Source organism: Salvelinus namaycush, chromosome 36 (genome assembly GCF_016432855.1).
Source record: "Salvelinus namaycush isolate Seneca chromosome 36, SaNama_1.0, whole genome shotgun sequence".
Taxonomy (NCBI): domain Eukaryota; kingdom Metazoa; phylum Chordata; class Actinopteri; order Salmoniformes; family Salmonidae; genus Salvelinus; species Salvelinus namaycush.
In genome coordinates this window covers 13,924,832-13,940,776 of record NC_052342.1, presented here as the reverse complement: position 1 = coordinate 13,940,776, position 15,945 = coordinate 13,924,832, and the positions used below count along the sequence as shown (strand labels likewise).

The window sequence follows — 15,945 nt, the reverse complement described above, 5'->3', positions numbered from 1 at the left end:
GTTGGTTATTGAAGTACGTGCTGATACAGCTGCCAGTAAGAAGAGCCAGTGCCAAAGCCCAAATAATGTATTTACATATTTTTGAGCATAGACCTGCACACATACCTATCGTGCGTACCTACATGTGAAAAAAGAAAGAAGACATTGTATTGTGAAACACATTTTAATGATAGCACACATTTGTCCCCTAAAGTCTGCAAAAGGGATTCGATCTACGTATTATGGACACAACTTCAGATAACCTTGGCAGCTGGTAACTGTCCAGAACCAATAATGTTTCACAGTTTGATTATTTTGTTTAGGATAATGCTGTGCCCTACAAGGTCTGACCAGCAGAGATGTAAAACCAGGGCATGTATTTTACACATTAACTTATCTCTACTGCACTAGTGGTGAACAACAAACTGATCACTGTGCTTGTGTGTTCCAAATTATTCCCCTTCACTCAGTAGTGCTGAGTTCTCATAACTACACTGAACAAATATAGAAATGCAACAGTTTCAAAGATTTGACTGAGTTACAGTTCATAGAAGGAAATCAGTCAATTGAAATCAATTCATTAGGCCCTAATCTATGGATTTCACATGCCTGGGAATGGAGATATGCATCTGTTGGTCACAGATACCTTAAAAAAAAGGTGGTATCAAGAATATGCATATCCTTGCTTCAGGTTCAGAGCTACAGGCAGTTAGATTTGGGTATGTCATTTTAGGCTAAATTTGAAAAAAGGGTCCAATCCTTAAGAGGTTTAAAAAAAGGTATTGGCGTGGATTTAAAAACCAGTCAGTATCTGATGTGACCACAATTTGCCTCATGCAGTGCGACACATCTTCTTCGCATAAAGTTGATCAGGTTGTTGATTGTGGCCTGTGGAATGTTGTACCACTCCTCTTCAAAGCCTGTGCGAAGTTGCTGGATATTGGCGGGAACTGGAACACTTCGATCCAGAGCATCCCAAATATGCTCACTGAATGACATGGTGAGTATGCAGGCCATCAAAGAACTGGGACATTTTCAGCTTCCAGGAATTGTGTACAGATCCTTGCGCCATGGGGCCGTGCATTGTCATGCTGAAACATGAGGTGATGGCGGCAGATGAATGGCATGACAATGGGCCTCAGGATCTCGTCACGGTATCTCTGTGCATTCAAATTGCCATCGATAAATTGCAATTGTGTTCATTGTCCGTAGCTTATGCCTGCCCGTATCATAACCCCACCACCACCATGGGGCGCTCTGTACCACAATGTTGACATCAGCAAACCACTCGCCCACACAAGTTGTGAGACCGGTTGGATGTACCGCCAAATTCTCTAAAACGATGTTGGAGGTAAAGAAATTAACTTTCAATTCTTTGGCAACAGCTCTGGTGGATGTTCCTCCAGTCAACATGCCAATTGCACGCTCTCTCAACTTGAGACATCTGTGGCATTGTGTTGTGTGACAGAATTGCACATTTTAGAGTGGCCATTTATTGTCCCCAGCACAAGGTGCACCTTGATATGCCACACCTGTCAGGTGGATGGATTATCTTGGCAAAGGAGAAATGCTCACTAATATCAATGTAAAGAAATTTGTGCACAACATTTTAGAGAAATTAGCTTTTTGTGCAGATGGAACATTTCTAGAATCTTTTATTTCAGCTCATGAAACATGTTGCAATTATATTTTTGTTCAGTGTATATGCATTATTAAGTTAATTCAAAGAGGTATTTGTCTTTGTTATTTATGGTAGTTCCAATGGATAAAGCTACTGAACCCGATACATTTTCGTCCAAATCTGCGGCCTCTTCCAGAAAATCTGTGATTGCATGGTTGTATCATGGGTGGTACAAGCCACAGCTGTCAGTTATAAGTCTGTTAGGCATTCGCTGGATGAGGTTTCCACATAGATACAGCCCCTGGATCCTGACCGTGATTGGCCACCCTGCAGGTCAATCACTCGGCTCCGCCCCTTCTCACTGTCGCTAGTCTGGAGCTGAGCCCCGCCCAGTAGTGTGTCCCACAGTAGACCATAGCGCCACAACTAAACACACACACACACGTGCAAGCATACACACATACATACACACAAAGAAAAGCAAATATTACATCCCTGAATATAACTAGAATCATAATACTTCAATTACTGTATCTACCCCAGTGTGTGTGTGTGTGTGTGTGTCTGTGTTTGTCTCACTGAGATGTGTATATTTCTAACCTCAATGCTAATATGTGCGTCTGGGTTTCTCCTGTAGAAAATGGCCCTGATGTTGAACTCTGGGTTTCCATCCTCCTTGAACACACGTGTTCTTATGGTGTCGTCCTCACACCAGATCACCGCATACACATCTGGTGCTACACAACACAGATACAGACACAATACATAGACAATTAGTCTCATGTTTGTAGTCTTTGTAATCTTGTAAAAGATGGACATCGAGGTTTGTATACAATGAGATTACATGTGGCCAGTTGTTGGTAAAAGCCCCCGTTCCGTATGATGGTAATGTATTTTCTGATAAGGTATGTTATGATATTGATCATGTATGTTTATAATGTATGCTATGATATTGATAATGTATGTTTATAATGCATGCTATTGATCATGTATGTTTATCACGTATGATATGATATTGATAATGAATGTTATGATATTGATCTTGTATATGTAAAATGGATTTTATGATATTGATAATGTATGTTCTGATATTGATCCTGTATGTATAAAATGTATGTTCTGATATTGATAATGTATGTTATGATAATGTTATGGCGTAATGTCACAGTGATGTAATATATACCTGTCTGTTTAGGCTGGCTGAGTCCAGATGCTCGACGTAGGTGGATGGTGGTTACTATACTGGGCTGGGGAAGACAACACTGCCACAGTGAGGGAGCAGGCAACTCCTCTCTCAACTCACTAACAGAAGGTAGAGAGAGAGAGAAAGAGAGGGAGATAAATAATAGTAGTGAAGTGGAAAAGAGGGAGAATCGATACAATCAATCATTATCTGGTGCTGACATGCTAAATGCAGAGGGAAACTCAGACAAACACTTGACATTCTTAACGCCTTCATTCCTAACACATTTCATTCCTTCATTCCTAAGATACAGTACATTCTATTCCTCGATTCCTAACATTCACACCATTCCTTCATTCCTAACATTCACACCATTCCTAACAATCACATCATTCCTAACATTCACACCATTCCTAACATTCACACCATTCCTTCATTCCTAACAATCACACCATTCCTTCATTCCTAACAATCACACCATTCCTTCATTCCTAACAATCACACCATTCCTTCATTCCTAACAATCACACCATTCCTTCATTCCTAACAATCACACCATTACCATTCCTTCATTCCTAACAATCACACCATTCCTTCATTCCTAACAATCACACCATTCCTTCATTCCTAACAATCACACCATTCCTTCATTCCTAACATTCACACCATTCCCCCTTCCCACCCCTAACCTGAGTCTGAGGTGGGAATGTGAGAAGAGGCGTATCAGGAAGCGCCCGGTGGCCCCGGGCTGGAAGGTGGTGGGCAGGAGGGCGTAGCGGCCGGGGCCCAGGGACACTCGCAGGGCCACACTACGGGAGTCCATGTACACAGAGCTCGCTGCCTGCTCCACCACACACTGCACACGGCTTAGCCGGTTCACCTCCACCTGATGACAGGGGTGGAGGGTGAATGAATAGAGGGTTAAACACACACAGGAAATATGGAGTATTCACACACTCACGGTCATATGCACACACACACACCTTGGGTGTACTATAGCGTTCTACAGTGGCCCTTTTGAAGCCCTGTGACTCACCCTCAGCACCTCGAAGCCGATGGGCAGATTCTCTCCTCCTCCATCCTTCCTCTTTATCCTCCTGTCCTCCTGCTGCAGACAGATCAACACCTCATCCTCCTTTCCCTGCACCTCAAACATGAACTGAGAAGGGGAGAAAGAGAGAGAGAGAATTTATTTATATTTTTATGCAACCTTTTTTTTAACTAGGCAAGTCAGTTAAGAACAAATTCTTATTTACAATGACGGCCTACCAAAAGGCAAAAGGCCTCCTGCGGGGATGGGGGCTGGGATAAAAAAAAAAATTAAAGGGAGAGAGAAGGGGGAGAGAGAGTCCTACAGTAGCAGTTTTAGAGTACCACTAATATAGCTTAGTGTCAGCCATATTGTTTTTAGCTTAGCAATGTTGTTTCCAACAGCACCACTCTGAATAGGCTTTCACAGCTCTATTTCCATGCCATTAAGATTGTAGCAGTTGCCCAAATAGTTCATATTAATTCCTTACAATTTCAGCAACACAAGCTATTTGCATGCTTGTGGTATATGCATACTATATTTGAGATACTATTCTAGCATCCTGAGTGTCCTTCTCAGAATATCAAGAATGTGTTTTTCACTACAGTCCGAATGTAACAACTAAATTAGGACGAAACAGTTCTCCCCCACCCAGTCATAACCAAACATATTCTGAGTGTAGGATAAACTGGACCTCTACATGGAACCATTTAACCAGTTGTTATGAGCATAAACCTAGCTGAAGTGTAGGCTCACCTGGGGGTTGTGTAGAAAAGTGTCTTTGTGGTTGATGCACCCTCCACACCTACTCTTCTTATCAGTCTGTTCATCCCATCCTCCATCCACCTCTCCCTCCTTCTTCACCCCCTCCTCCTTCCTCTTCGTCTTCTTCTCCCCTTCTTTCGCAACAACCATTTTTTCCCTCCCTCCACCACGAACAGCTCGACCTCCCCCTCCACCCCTCTGTCTCTCCCCCAGTCTTGCCTCTTTCCGGTCCCCTCTCTGAGTCTGGTTCAACCCCTCAGGCTTGGCAGAATTCTTCCCCAGGTTGGGTGCCTGGCGCCTGGAGTGGAGGGTGCCGGGGATGTTGGGGGCTGGAGCCCACTCCCCAGGGCAGCGTACTTCTCTCCAGTGAGTTCTGGGCCACAGCAGGGATCGTTCTACCAGACGACACACCACCACGTCTGTGAAGTAGCGGCAGAAGTCCTCAAACTCCATCCTGAGAGGAGAGGTGAAAACCCCTATTTATTTAGCTTTTCAGGATGAATTGAAGGGTATTTGTTAACGTATGCTATGCATTGAGCATTTAAGTTGTTTTCTGTTAAAAGAGTAACATTTATTTTACTGTTTTTACCAGAACTCCCCCACATCTCTGACTATGAGGCCCATCTTCTCCCTTTCACCACGACCAACCTGCTGCCAATGTTGAGACCTGAAGGTGGCGCAAAAGGGCTCTGTGTCAGTGGTTCCCTTCATGTGTGCTTTGCTATGAGACCCTCCAATTTTGCGGCCAACCAAAATAGACAAAAACATGTTTCTAGCCAGATCCTGACATTTGTTATGACCCAAGTGAGGCTACCTTGACCTTGACCTATGAACAGTACAGAATTAGCCCCCTCACCCCTGACTCCAGGGCCCGGTCCAGTCGGCTGTACCCCATGGGTTCCTCATGCGCACCATGCAGAGGCGACCACCACAGCCACCCAGCAGCGACCACTCCCCCAGACGCACTTTCCTCACCGCGGTGATACCGTAGGCATGGCCCCGCACCAGACCACAGTCTAGTACTGACTCTACTGTCTCCCCCTCCGCTGGCTGGGACAGACAGAGAGACACAGACAAAGAGAGAGACAGAGAGAGAGAGAGAATACAGATATGCAATACAATACACAATAGAAATACACTAATATCAATACACAATACAGGCACTCTATGAAGGTCCCCTGATTTGTTTAGTAAGAATCATGCACGATACTATAACTACACAATAAACAATACAGATCATTAATCAATTAAGGCATGTATCTGGAGTGTTTATGAGGACAGGAAAGAGGAAGGGCAGAGAGCGAACAAGTCAAAGACAAGAGAAAGTGCCAGGATAGAGAGCATGCAGTGTCACTCCTGTCATAGTACAGTAAAGGTTGGTGTTAACATTGTTAATGCTGGACTATGCTTAACATAGCCACTATATAGCCAACTGTCTCTCTATGACCCAGTACAGTACAGTATTCAGAGGTGACCTCTCTGCTAGAATGACATTCATAGAATCTCTCTGGCCCAATCCCAAACCATTCATTACCACCCTTCATGCACATGTAATATCTAGGGCATGTGGGCACCAGTTTAGATTGAGGCCTCCAGTAATGGTCTCTGGTATTGTGATGGATTAAAGTTCCACAGTCAAGCTGATCTTTTAGTACTAATTCACTGATCTAAGGTCAATTAAACATTTTCCCCACACATGGTTGCTGTTACGTTTTGGGGACGGTAAGCTGATCCTAGATCTGCAGTTAAACAGAGAAACGTCTATTGTTCACTGACCCGTATAGAGCAGGTGATGAGGGCTCTGCGTCCATGAGCCTTGGCCAGGGTCTGGAACAGTGCCCTCCTCTGATTGAGGTGCAGGGTGAGGGCCTCCCTGTCCAGGCTTAGGGGCTCTGACACACCCCCTGTGAAGTCGATCAAGGCCTCTGCCGTGTTACCGCCTTCCAACGCCTCATAGCAGCCGTTCAACCTTGGTGAGAGAAGAGAGGGGGAGATTAGTGGGTGGGGAACAAGAGGGGAGAATACGAAGGTTGGAAGACAGGGAAAGAGGGGAATCGTTGAGGATGAGGAGAGACATTGAAGGGGTGGAATGGGGTTTATTTTGTCAAGTGTGTATTTGCTGTGTGGTGTATACTTAAGCAATAAGGCCCAAGGAGGTGTGGTATATGGCCAATAAGGGCTGTTCTTATGCACGGCGCAACGCGGAGTGACTGGACACAGCCCTTAGCCGTGGTATATTGGCCATATATCACAAACCCCCGAGGTGCCTTATTGCTATTTTGAACTGATTACCAATGTAATTAGAGCAGTAAAAATACATGTTTTGTCATACCCGTGGTATACGGTCTGATATACCACGGCTGTCAGCCAATCAGCATTTAAGGCTCGAACCACCCAGTTTATAATGTATTCATTAGATAACAATTTACTAGGTGCAACTGGGACAATAAGATATTAATTGACTGATTAACAACCTTTCTCTTAGCCAACCTGAAATCTAATTTCTCAGCTGGTTCTTGGCTTTAGCATAGTTTAAAGTCTCACTTGGCGTAGGCCTTCTCCAGCAGGGCGCTCCAGAACTCCCGTGGCGTGGCTGAGCGGCAGAAGAGCAGCGTTCGGTCCTCACTGACTGGCAGGCGGTCGTCCACCACCACGTCTGTCCAGCGCCCCAGCCGCCAGAAGCGGAAGTGGAAGATTCCGGCGTACAGGTCGGGACGCTTGGGGTTCCACTCCTGCTCCGCGTGGTCAGGAATCACCTGGTAGTTTAAACCAATCAAATAAATGATTTTTTTTTAAGTTTTCAGGGGTGGTTACTGAATGTGTTATTACAGTGGTTACAGGGTGTGCAGGTTTTTGGTTCAGGACAGCGCTAACATGTCAGATTAAGCTATAAGCAACTGATCATCAAGACCTCTCAGTGAAATTTAAATTAAATCAGTGACCAGGAAGTAAACCAGTGAGGTGACCTACAGAGATTTGGCTTCTGCCCTTTGACCTCTCACCTTCTTCCAAAGTGAAGGTTCTGAGGCCAGACAGGAAGTGGCCGCCACCATCCAGCAGTTACCCAGACTGCCTTGGTGCAGATCCCGCGTGCTGATGCCATCCACAAAGAGACGAGGGTCCTTACACAGCTCCTGAGAGAGAGAGAGAGAGAGAGAGAGAGAGAGAGGAGAGAGAGAGGAGAGAGAGGAGAGAGAGAGGAGAGAGAGAGAGAGAGGAAGAGAGAGAGAGAGAGAGAGGAAGAGAGAGAGAGAGAGAGAGGAAGAGAGAGAGAGAGAGAGAGGAGAGAGAGAGAGAGAGAGAGAGAGAGAGAGAGAGAGAGAGAGAGAGAGAGAGAGAGAGAGAGAGAGAGAGAGAGAGAGAGAGAGAGAGAGAGAGAATTCTAATGTATTATAGGCCCAAAAGTAAACTGGGTGTAAGCCTATTGGATCTAGTTTATCTTGTCATGGTGCCATTGTATTTGTCAGGACTAGTGTGTTGATCCAGTTTACGCTTATTTGACTTTGATGTCAGAGCAGTGTAGAAGAGAGAGATCCTGTCCAATTGGAGCTGTTGATCTTATGTTTTGACAGTATCAGGTCACAGCAGAGTTATAAGGATACACACACTCATACACTAACACACACACACACCCACCCACACAGGACATAACTTGTCCAAATGTAACTTTAGAAAAGTTATGAACTTCATTTTCCCTTAGATGATATCATGTTCAACCTACCGGATGAAGTATGAAGCTGACTGGATGATAGCTGAGGAAGGGAAGTTCACAGTGTCCAAGCATCCTGTGTGTGTGTGTGCACGTGCGCGATTATGAGTGAGTGTGTGTCTCACTGCAGAGTGAGGTGACAGATGTCATCCTATCATTTGACCCCCGGTGGATGCACGCTTAAAATACCTGCACAGAGCATGAGGAACACACTACAGAAAAGAGTGAGGTTAGCTACCACCTATAATATCAGGCACATGCACAGATAGGGCTCAACCAGTCCTCCAGCACCGACCCTTCTGCCCTCCTACAGTAAAGTTCCCGGTCTGCTCTGGATTTTTATTTTATTTTATGAATTACTTTTTACATTTTATTTTGAGTCTCTTTTCATTTTGCTTCTCATTTGAAGTGAAATGAATTGCACATCAAACTAGCTAATTTCATAAGCTCTGAATATCAGAAAATTCCCCTTCCGCCCTTCTGCCACAAGAGCGCACTCATCTGCATGCAGTTTACACTGACTGCGGGCGCCGGACGGGGAGACTTGCATACTGGTAGGAGCAAGCGCGAAACAGTAGACAGAAGTTTTTTGGACATTTTAAAAGGCATTTCCTTGCAATTCTACACAGTTTGACATTACTTATTTAATACATTAAAAAAAAAATATGAATGGCTATAGAAGTGACAGTTCTTACCGATCTCTACAGCTTACATCCAAAAACAAGTCCCCGCATCCCCCGTGGCAGTTTTGTCTATGTATAGGAGGCTACTTTTGAGTTGGATGTGTCATGTGTGTCTCTCACTGTTAAGGCGCCCCCATACTATGTTCGGTTTGCCGAACTCGGCTTGGCAAATTGGACGTCTGTGCCACGCATACTCCCTCGCATAAGACCTTTGCTTGAAAAACTAGAAAAACTAGAAAAAGCATCAATATTAATGTTTGTCCCTCTTGAGGCGCTGTAGCAAAATAGTCAGAAGTAATCTAAGATAAATCAAGAAATATGTCATTCATTTGGATGTTTTTGCAGAGGAAGTATTAGTTGCGCAATTTTACATCTAACAAAGATTTTTGGTGCATTATTTATCAAGTGAAAAAATGTACACGAAAACTAGTTGAATGACACTTCTTTGAAGAATCCCATCCATCCTGTCTGTACTGTTGACCAATCACCGACAAAGGGGCATAGACTTCGGCTACCGAACTTCGACCTGCTGAACACCAAAACACCACAAAATGTTGTCCGAAAATATGCGCAAACTGTTAAGACTGGGAATTGTGCAACAGGCTTTAGGGACAGAGAAGGGGACAATTCAACTGCATGTTAGTAAGAGGCAGATGTAAGCAGCAGAACAAATTCAAATCAAGTAAAAATGTGTTTGTTTCGACATCACAGCTAGCCAGCTAGCATATTAACATCTAATATTAACATAACAACATATTAACAACATATTAACATTCTCCCATCATTAGCTGATAGTCATTATTTTACCAATGTCAATCATCTGTCACCATCTCTAGGCCTAGTAGTCAATGGCACTAGCTGGCTTACAATCTGTGATGATGAGTGACTGTTGTTGCGGAAAATAAATAGGCATATAACTAAACTCACCCCATTCCGTACAAATGTGCGCAACCGCAACATTCAAACGAGGCTACAGAGAAAACTAATGGGACTGTAGCGACTGTGTCGACTTCAAAATCGGGGGTGTGAACTAGGTTTCTATTCAAGCGTTGATCGACATGGTAATGGCTCTATAGTATTGGAGAAAAGTTGAAAAAACGGACCCTCCGTTACATCGTGACGTGTCATGTCGTAACGTACAGCACGCATAAAGCAACTATTTCTGTCTTACAATCTCTCCACCAGGTGTAGCACTTCTCTCATCGTTTAAAAACAAGAAATGGACAGTGACAGGGGTAAAGGGGGGATACCTAGTCATTTTTTGCATCATCATTGCATTCGATCATCATTCTCAAAGCTGCTGTTTACTTCTAAGATCACTTTAGCACCGCCCTAAAAACCCGATTCAAATTCGACACAAACCTTCAAATAGGTATGTAATGACACATTATATAAACTCTTTATAGTGTTTTATATACATTTTAGAGGCGATAAGGTGATAAGTTGGACAGATCGAGTGAAAAAAAGCAATTTTCCCACACAACCTCTCCTTCTCACTATCACGCATTAGTTTCGCTTCCCCACCCGCCATTTTTAAAAAGACCCGACGGGGCTCATTGCCTGCTTGAATTATGCAGAAACGGGCAGCGTTTAGGTCATGTAATTGATCATGTTGGAAAGGGGAGAAATTGTGCTTTACAATGGTATTGACATTACAGTTGATCTGGAAGTATTACGTTTTTGGGGCGCTAAAATAAGGGCAATTGTACGGACCAAGGCGATGTACGACTTTACGTTAAATGCTGAAATGTTGGCTACAGAGACAGTTGTTAAGACACTACCTGTAAGTACAGTATTATATATTTAGCAATACAATCAACACCAGACCTTCTATAATTTGTGTATCTTGTATGTACAGTGCATTCGGAAAGTACTCAGACCCCTTGACTTTTTCCAAATTTTGTTACGTTACAACCTTATTCTAAAATGGATGAAATAGATTTTTCCCCCTCATCAATCTACACACAATACCCCATAATGACAAAGCGAAAACAGGGTTTCAGAAATGCTAGCAAAAAAAATATTTAAAAAAAACTTTTCTCAATACTTTGTTGAAGCACCATTGGCAGTGATTACAGCATCGAGTCTTCTTAGGTATGATCCTACAAGCTTGGCACACGTGTATTTGGGGAGTTTCTCCCATTCTTTTCTGCAGATCCTCTCAAGCACTGTCAGGTTGGATGGGGAACGTCGCTGCACAGCTATTTTCAGGTCTCTCCAGAGATGTTCGATCGGGTTCAAGTCCGGGCTCTGGCTGGGTCACTCATGGACATTCAAGGACTTGTCCTGAAGCCACTCCTGCATTGTCTTGGCTGTGTGCTTAGGGTCGTTGTCCTGTTGGAAGGTGAACCTTCGCCCCAGGCTGAGGTCCTGAGTGCTCTGGAGCAGGTGTTCATCAAGGATCTCTCTGTACTTTGCTTTGTTAATCTTTCCCTCGATCCTGACTAGTCTCCCTGCCGCTGAAAAACATCCCAACAGCATGATGCTACCACCACCATGCTTCACCATAGGGATGGTGCCAGGTTTCCTCCAGACGTGACGCTTGTCATTCAGGCCAAAGAGTTCAATCTTGGTTTCATCAGACTAGAGAATCTTGTTTCTCATGGTCTGAGAGTCATTTAGGTGCCTTTTGGCAAACTCCAAGCGGGCTGTGATGTGCCTTTTACTGAGGAGTGGGTTCCGTCTGGCCACTCTACCATAAAAAGACCTGATTGGTGGAGTGCTGCAGAGATGGTTGTCCTTCTGAAAGGAACTCTGGAGCTCTGTCAGAGTGCCCATCGAATTCTTGGTCACCTCCCTGGCCAAGGCCCTTCTCCCTTGATTGCTCAGTTTGGCCGGGCAGACAGCTCAAGGAATAGTCTTGGTGGATGGAAAATTTCTTCCATTAAATAATGATGGAGTCCACTGTGTTCTTGGGGATCTTCAATGCTGCAGACATTTTTTGGTACCCTTCCCCAGATCTGTGCCTCAACATAATCCTGTCGCGAAGCTCTATGGACAATTCCTTCGACCTCATGGCTTGGTTTTTGAACTGACATGCACTATCAACTGTGGGACCTTATATAGACAGGTGTGTTTCTTTCCAAAACATTTCCAATCAATTGAATTTACCACAGGTAGACTCCAATCAAGTTGTAGAAACATCTCAAGGATGATCAATGGAAACAGGATGCACCTGAGCTCAATTCCGAGTCTCATAGCAAAGGGTCTGAATACTTATGTAAATAAGGTATTACTGTTTTTAATTTGTTATACATTTGCTAAAAATTCTAAAAACCTGTTTTTGCTTTGTCATTATGGGGTAATGTGTTGATGAGGCAAAATTGTAATTTAATCAATTTTAGACTGAGGCTGTAACGTAACAAAATGTGTGTCACGATCGTCGAAATAACATTCGGACCAAGGCGCAGCGTGATATGGGTTCCACATCGTTTTATTCGTGAAATGCACAAAACAAGAAAAAAGCAAACAATACGTGAAGCTATGGAGTGCTCACAGGCAACTACACATAAACAAGATCCCACAAAACACAGTGGGGAAATGGCTGCCTAAATATGATCCCCAATCAGAGACAACGATAAACAGCTGCTTCTGATTGGGAACCATACCAGGACAACATAGAAAAAAACAACCTAGATTACCCACCCTAGTCACACCCCGACCTAACCAAAATAGAGAATAAAAAGGCTCTATGGTCAGGGCGTGACAATGTGAAAAAAGTCAAGGGGTCTGGATGCTTTCTGAATGCATTGTATGTCTTACATGTTAAGACTACATACAACCACAACCTCATATCCAATAAATAGCCAACCTTGAAGACACACCGCTACACTTCCCCACTCGTCATCACAGACATATGCTATTTAAATCAAGTGTTTCTTTTATAAACACACACTGATACCCTGGTCATTTTCAGATCCTAATCCGCAACACGCGCCACACACACTCTGGACCGGGTCGGGTTACTCTGTCCTGACGTCTCTGGTCCTTTAGAAAGGCTTTAATTAACTAGATCTGGAATAAAACCTGCTGAGTGGATGACTAGAATTAGACTGGGGACTTAGACTGGTGCCCCCTGCCACGGGGAGAGGGCATGTAGGGGGGTCCAGCACGAGTGTGTGGTTTTAGACAGAAAAATACATTGACTGATTGATTTCGATGGAATAATGTGTTATCAGGATTTACGGTCTTTTATGTATTGCGTTGTCATCAACTCCAATTTGAATGTTAGCCTAGGTCGTTAAATATCCTGCCCCATATTTGCTAAATATGTTGAACATGTTTGTGGTGCACATTGTTCAACTTGCTTTGCTTCAATATGGAAATATATTGTTAAACATAGGCTATAGCGTTCACACCTATATAGGGGCTAGGCCTCCTGTAAATTGCAGTCTGGACATGGACATGCCAAACCTAGTCAATAAGCAAAAATTTACTACGCTATTGTATCGTTGTCTATGTGCTAGGCAGATTCTCCAAAAAATCCATAGTTAATATAGGAGGACTGAATAGTTTGGAAGTGCGTGTCTTTGATAATTGGGCAAGGAGTGCTCTTTGAAAATTGGGATGGGTAGCCTATTTGAACAAGCAAAATGAAGTATGCAGGTATGTGAATTGTGAATATTGAAAAAGCTTGAGGGCAAAAACCTCCGAAATATGTCACAGCACTCTCAGTAGACCATTAAAAAAAACTTTATTCATAGTCTGTTGGCTAATGGCCAGGATAAAAAGATGCATCTGTGCGATGCTGCTAAACCAGACATGATTAAGTGGAAGGAAAGGCTATGCTTGATTTTTTATCAAATTCAACGAAATGCAGGGAAACTATTATTTTTTTAAAATTCTAAATATGAGATTCACCGGCATAAAAGGCACATCTCTCCTTCCATGGGCACTGTGCATCATGGCTAAATTCATTATCACCTGCGTTAGTAAAACCTGCTTTTTGTGGGTCTTAAAACTTCTCATTAGCGCTGCATGAAATCTTCACAGGCCCAGTGCAGTCAACAATGTTATTTCCCTTTGTTTTATATACACTGAGTTTACAAAACATTAGGAACACCTTCCTAATATTGAGATTCACCCTCTTTTGCTCTCAGAAAAGCCTCAATTTGTAACGGCAGATTTCCTCCTCTTCGTCTGAAGAGGAGGTGTAGGGATCGGACCAAGACGCAGAGTGGAAAGTGTCCATGATTTATTAACAAAATAACCTGAACACTAACGAAACAAAATAACAAAGAGAGTCTAACCGAAACAGTCCCGTGTGGCACGAACACTGACACGAAATACAAACACCCACAAACACACACGTGAACCCCGGCTGCCTAAGTATGATTCTCAATCAGGGACAACGATTGACAGCTGCCTCTGATTGAGAATCATACCAGGCCGAACGCACAAAACCCCAACATAGAAAACAACACATAGACAACCCACCCAACTCATGCCCTGACCATACTAAATAAATACAAAACAAGAGAAAACAGGTCAGGAACGTGACACAATTTGTCGGGGCATGGACCAGGGATGTTGACTCCAATGCTTTCTACAGTTGTCAAGTTGGCTGAATGTCCGTTGGGTGGTGGACCATTGTTGATGCACACGGGAAACTGTTGAGCGTGAAAAACTCATCAATGCTGCAGTTCTTAACAGACTCAAACTGGGGCGCCTGGCAACTACTACTGTACCACATTAAATATTTTGTCTTGACCATTCGCCCTCTTAATGGCTCACATCCACAATCCATGAGGAAACCTACAGCAAAGGTCATGCTGAAGTACTGAAATTCCCACAGAAGAACGTTGTAACGTTCTCTGAACATTCCGAGAACATGACTTTAAACAGAACCATGAGTAAACCTGTAGAATACGTTATGCTGGAGTACTGAAATTACCACCTAAGAAACATGGTTCTCAGAACCTTATGTGCTAGCTGGGTATCCTGCACCATTCTCAGAACATTGTGGGAAGGTTGTATGCAAAATAACCATAGGACAACCACGCTCTCACCAAGCTCTAACAAACATGGTTCTTAGAACGTTATGTGCTAGCTGGGGACACACCTCAAATATTGCCTCCTCTCCCACCTCAGCACAAGGGCTGATGTTAGACAGGTAAATTGCCAAACCTGGCTTTAGGGCTGGAAAATTCCAGAAATTTATGAAATTGCATTTGACACTTGCACCTCCTTAGCACTCATCCACTCACTCTTTCCAATTCTCTCTCCCAATCTCTCACCCATGGTCTCTTCCATGTGAGTCCAGGGGGTGGGTCTCGTTTATAGAAGAGTGACAGTGCAGAGGGGGGGAAGAGGGGGTCCTGGAAGAGCTTGCCCCGCCGCAGACACGCCCTCTTCAGCTTGTGGAAACTCTGCCCCTGGAACCCATACACCCTCTCTGGCATACTGAGGATGAGAGAGAAAAAGTGGAGACAGGGATTGAGAGAGAAAGAGATGGGGCATGAGAGAGGATATGGGGGAACAGCAAGGAACATGTCTGCTCATTTCATTATTTAGAACATGATATTACATATCCTCTCATTCTATTGGTGTCTAGGGTAAGATAGTTTCATGTTGTTATTGTTATTGTCACATGCACTAGTACAGTGAAATGACTTTCTTGCTTGCTCTTTCACAACAATGCAGTAATCAATATCAGTAGTAGGAAGACACATTTCAGTTGAAGGCATTCAGTTGTACAAATGACCAGTATCCCCCTGTTCCTTTCATTTCCCTTACTATAAAACATTTATTAGAAAGTCAAGTAGAACAAAAACAAACGAGAAATAGAAAGTAACTAAGCTATTCACAGATAGTACATCACATTAATGAAAAGTGTGGAGCTAGAATGGTTAACTTTAAGGTCATCGGGGTCAGGGGGAAGGGACATGAGGTGAGGACACAGTCATTAGACCTAGCTACTGCCAAGAGGGCAGACACCAGCCAGCAAAGTGTGTATGAGTGTGCATCACTGTGTGT

General features: G+C 43.6%; 1 protein-coding gene across 1 annotated transcript; it reads right to left on the bottom strand.

Annotated features, from left to right (window-relative positions):
* Positions 1-1,617: 1,617 nt before the first annotated feature.
* Positions 1,618-9,612, bottom strand: LOC120030583 (calpain-5-like). Its single transcript, XM_038976006.1, has 12 exons — positions 8,300-9,612; positions 7,581-7,712; positions 7,123-7,334; positions 6,355-6,547; positions 5,435-5,628; positions 5,168-5,245; positions 4,570-5,032; positions 3,820-3,942; positions 3,473-3,669; positions 2,784-2,902; positions 2,201-2,337; positions 1,618-2,026 (listed from the first exon to the last, which is right to left on the bottom strand). The coding sequence occupies exons 1-12, from the start codon at positions 8,360-8,362 to the stop codon at positions 1,850-1,852; spliced, it is 2,088 nt and encodes a 695-aa protein (XP_038831934.1). The 5' UTR covers positions 8,363-9,612; the 3' UTR covers positions 1,618-1,849.
* Between the last annotated feature and the right edge of the window lie 6,333 nt (positions 9,613-15,945).

Bases quoted from the DNA above. Each gene is read 5' to 3' on its own strand.
- LOC120030583 (XM_038976006.1), bottom strand. From the start codon at position 8,362: ATGCTTGGACACTGTGAACTTCCCTTCCTCAGCTATCATCCAGTCAGC. The intron at 6,548-7,122 runs GTGAGACTTTAA...TCTCTCACCAAG, and splicing joins CTGGAGAAGGCCTACGCCAA to GTTGAACGGCTGCTATGAGG. The intron at 5,629-6,354 runs GTCAGTGAACAA...TGTCTGTCCCAG, and splicing joins TCATCACCTGCTCTATACGG to CCAGCGGAGGGGGAGACAGT.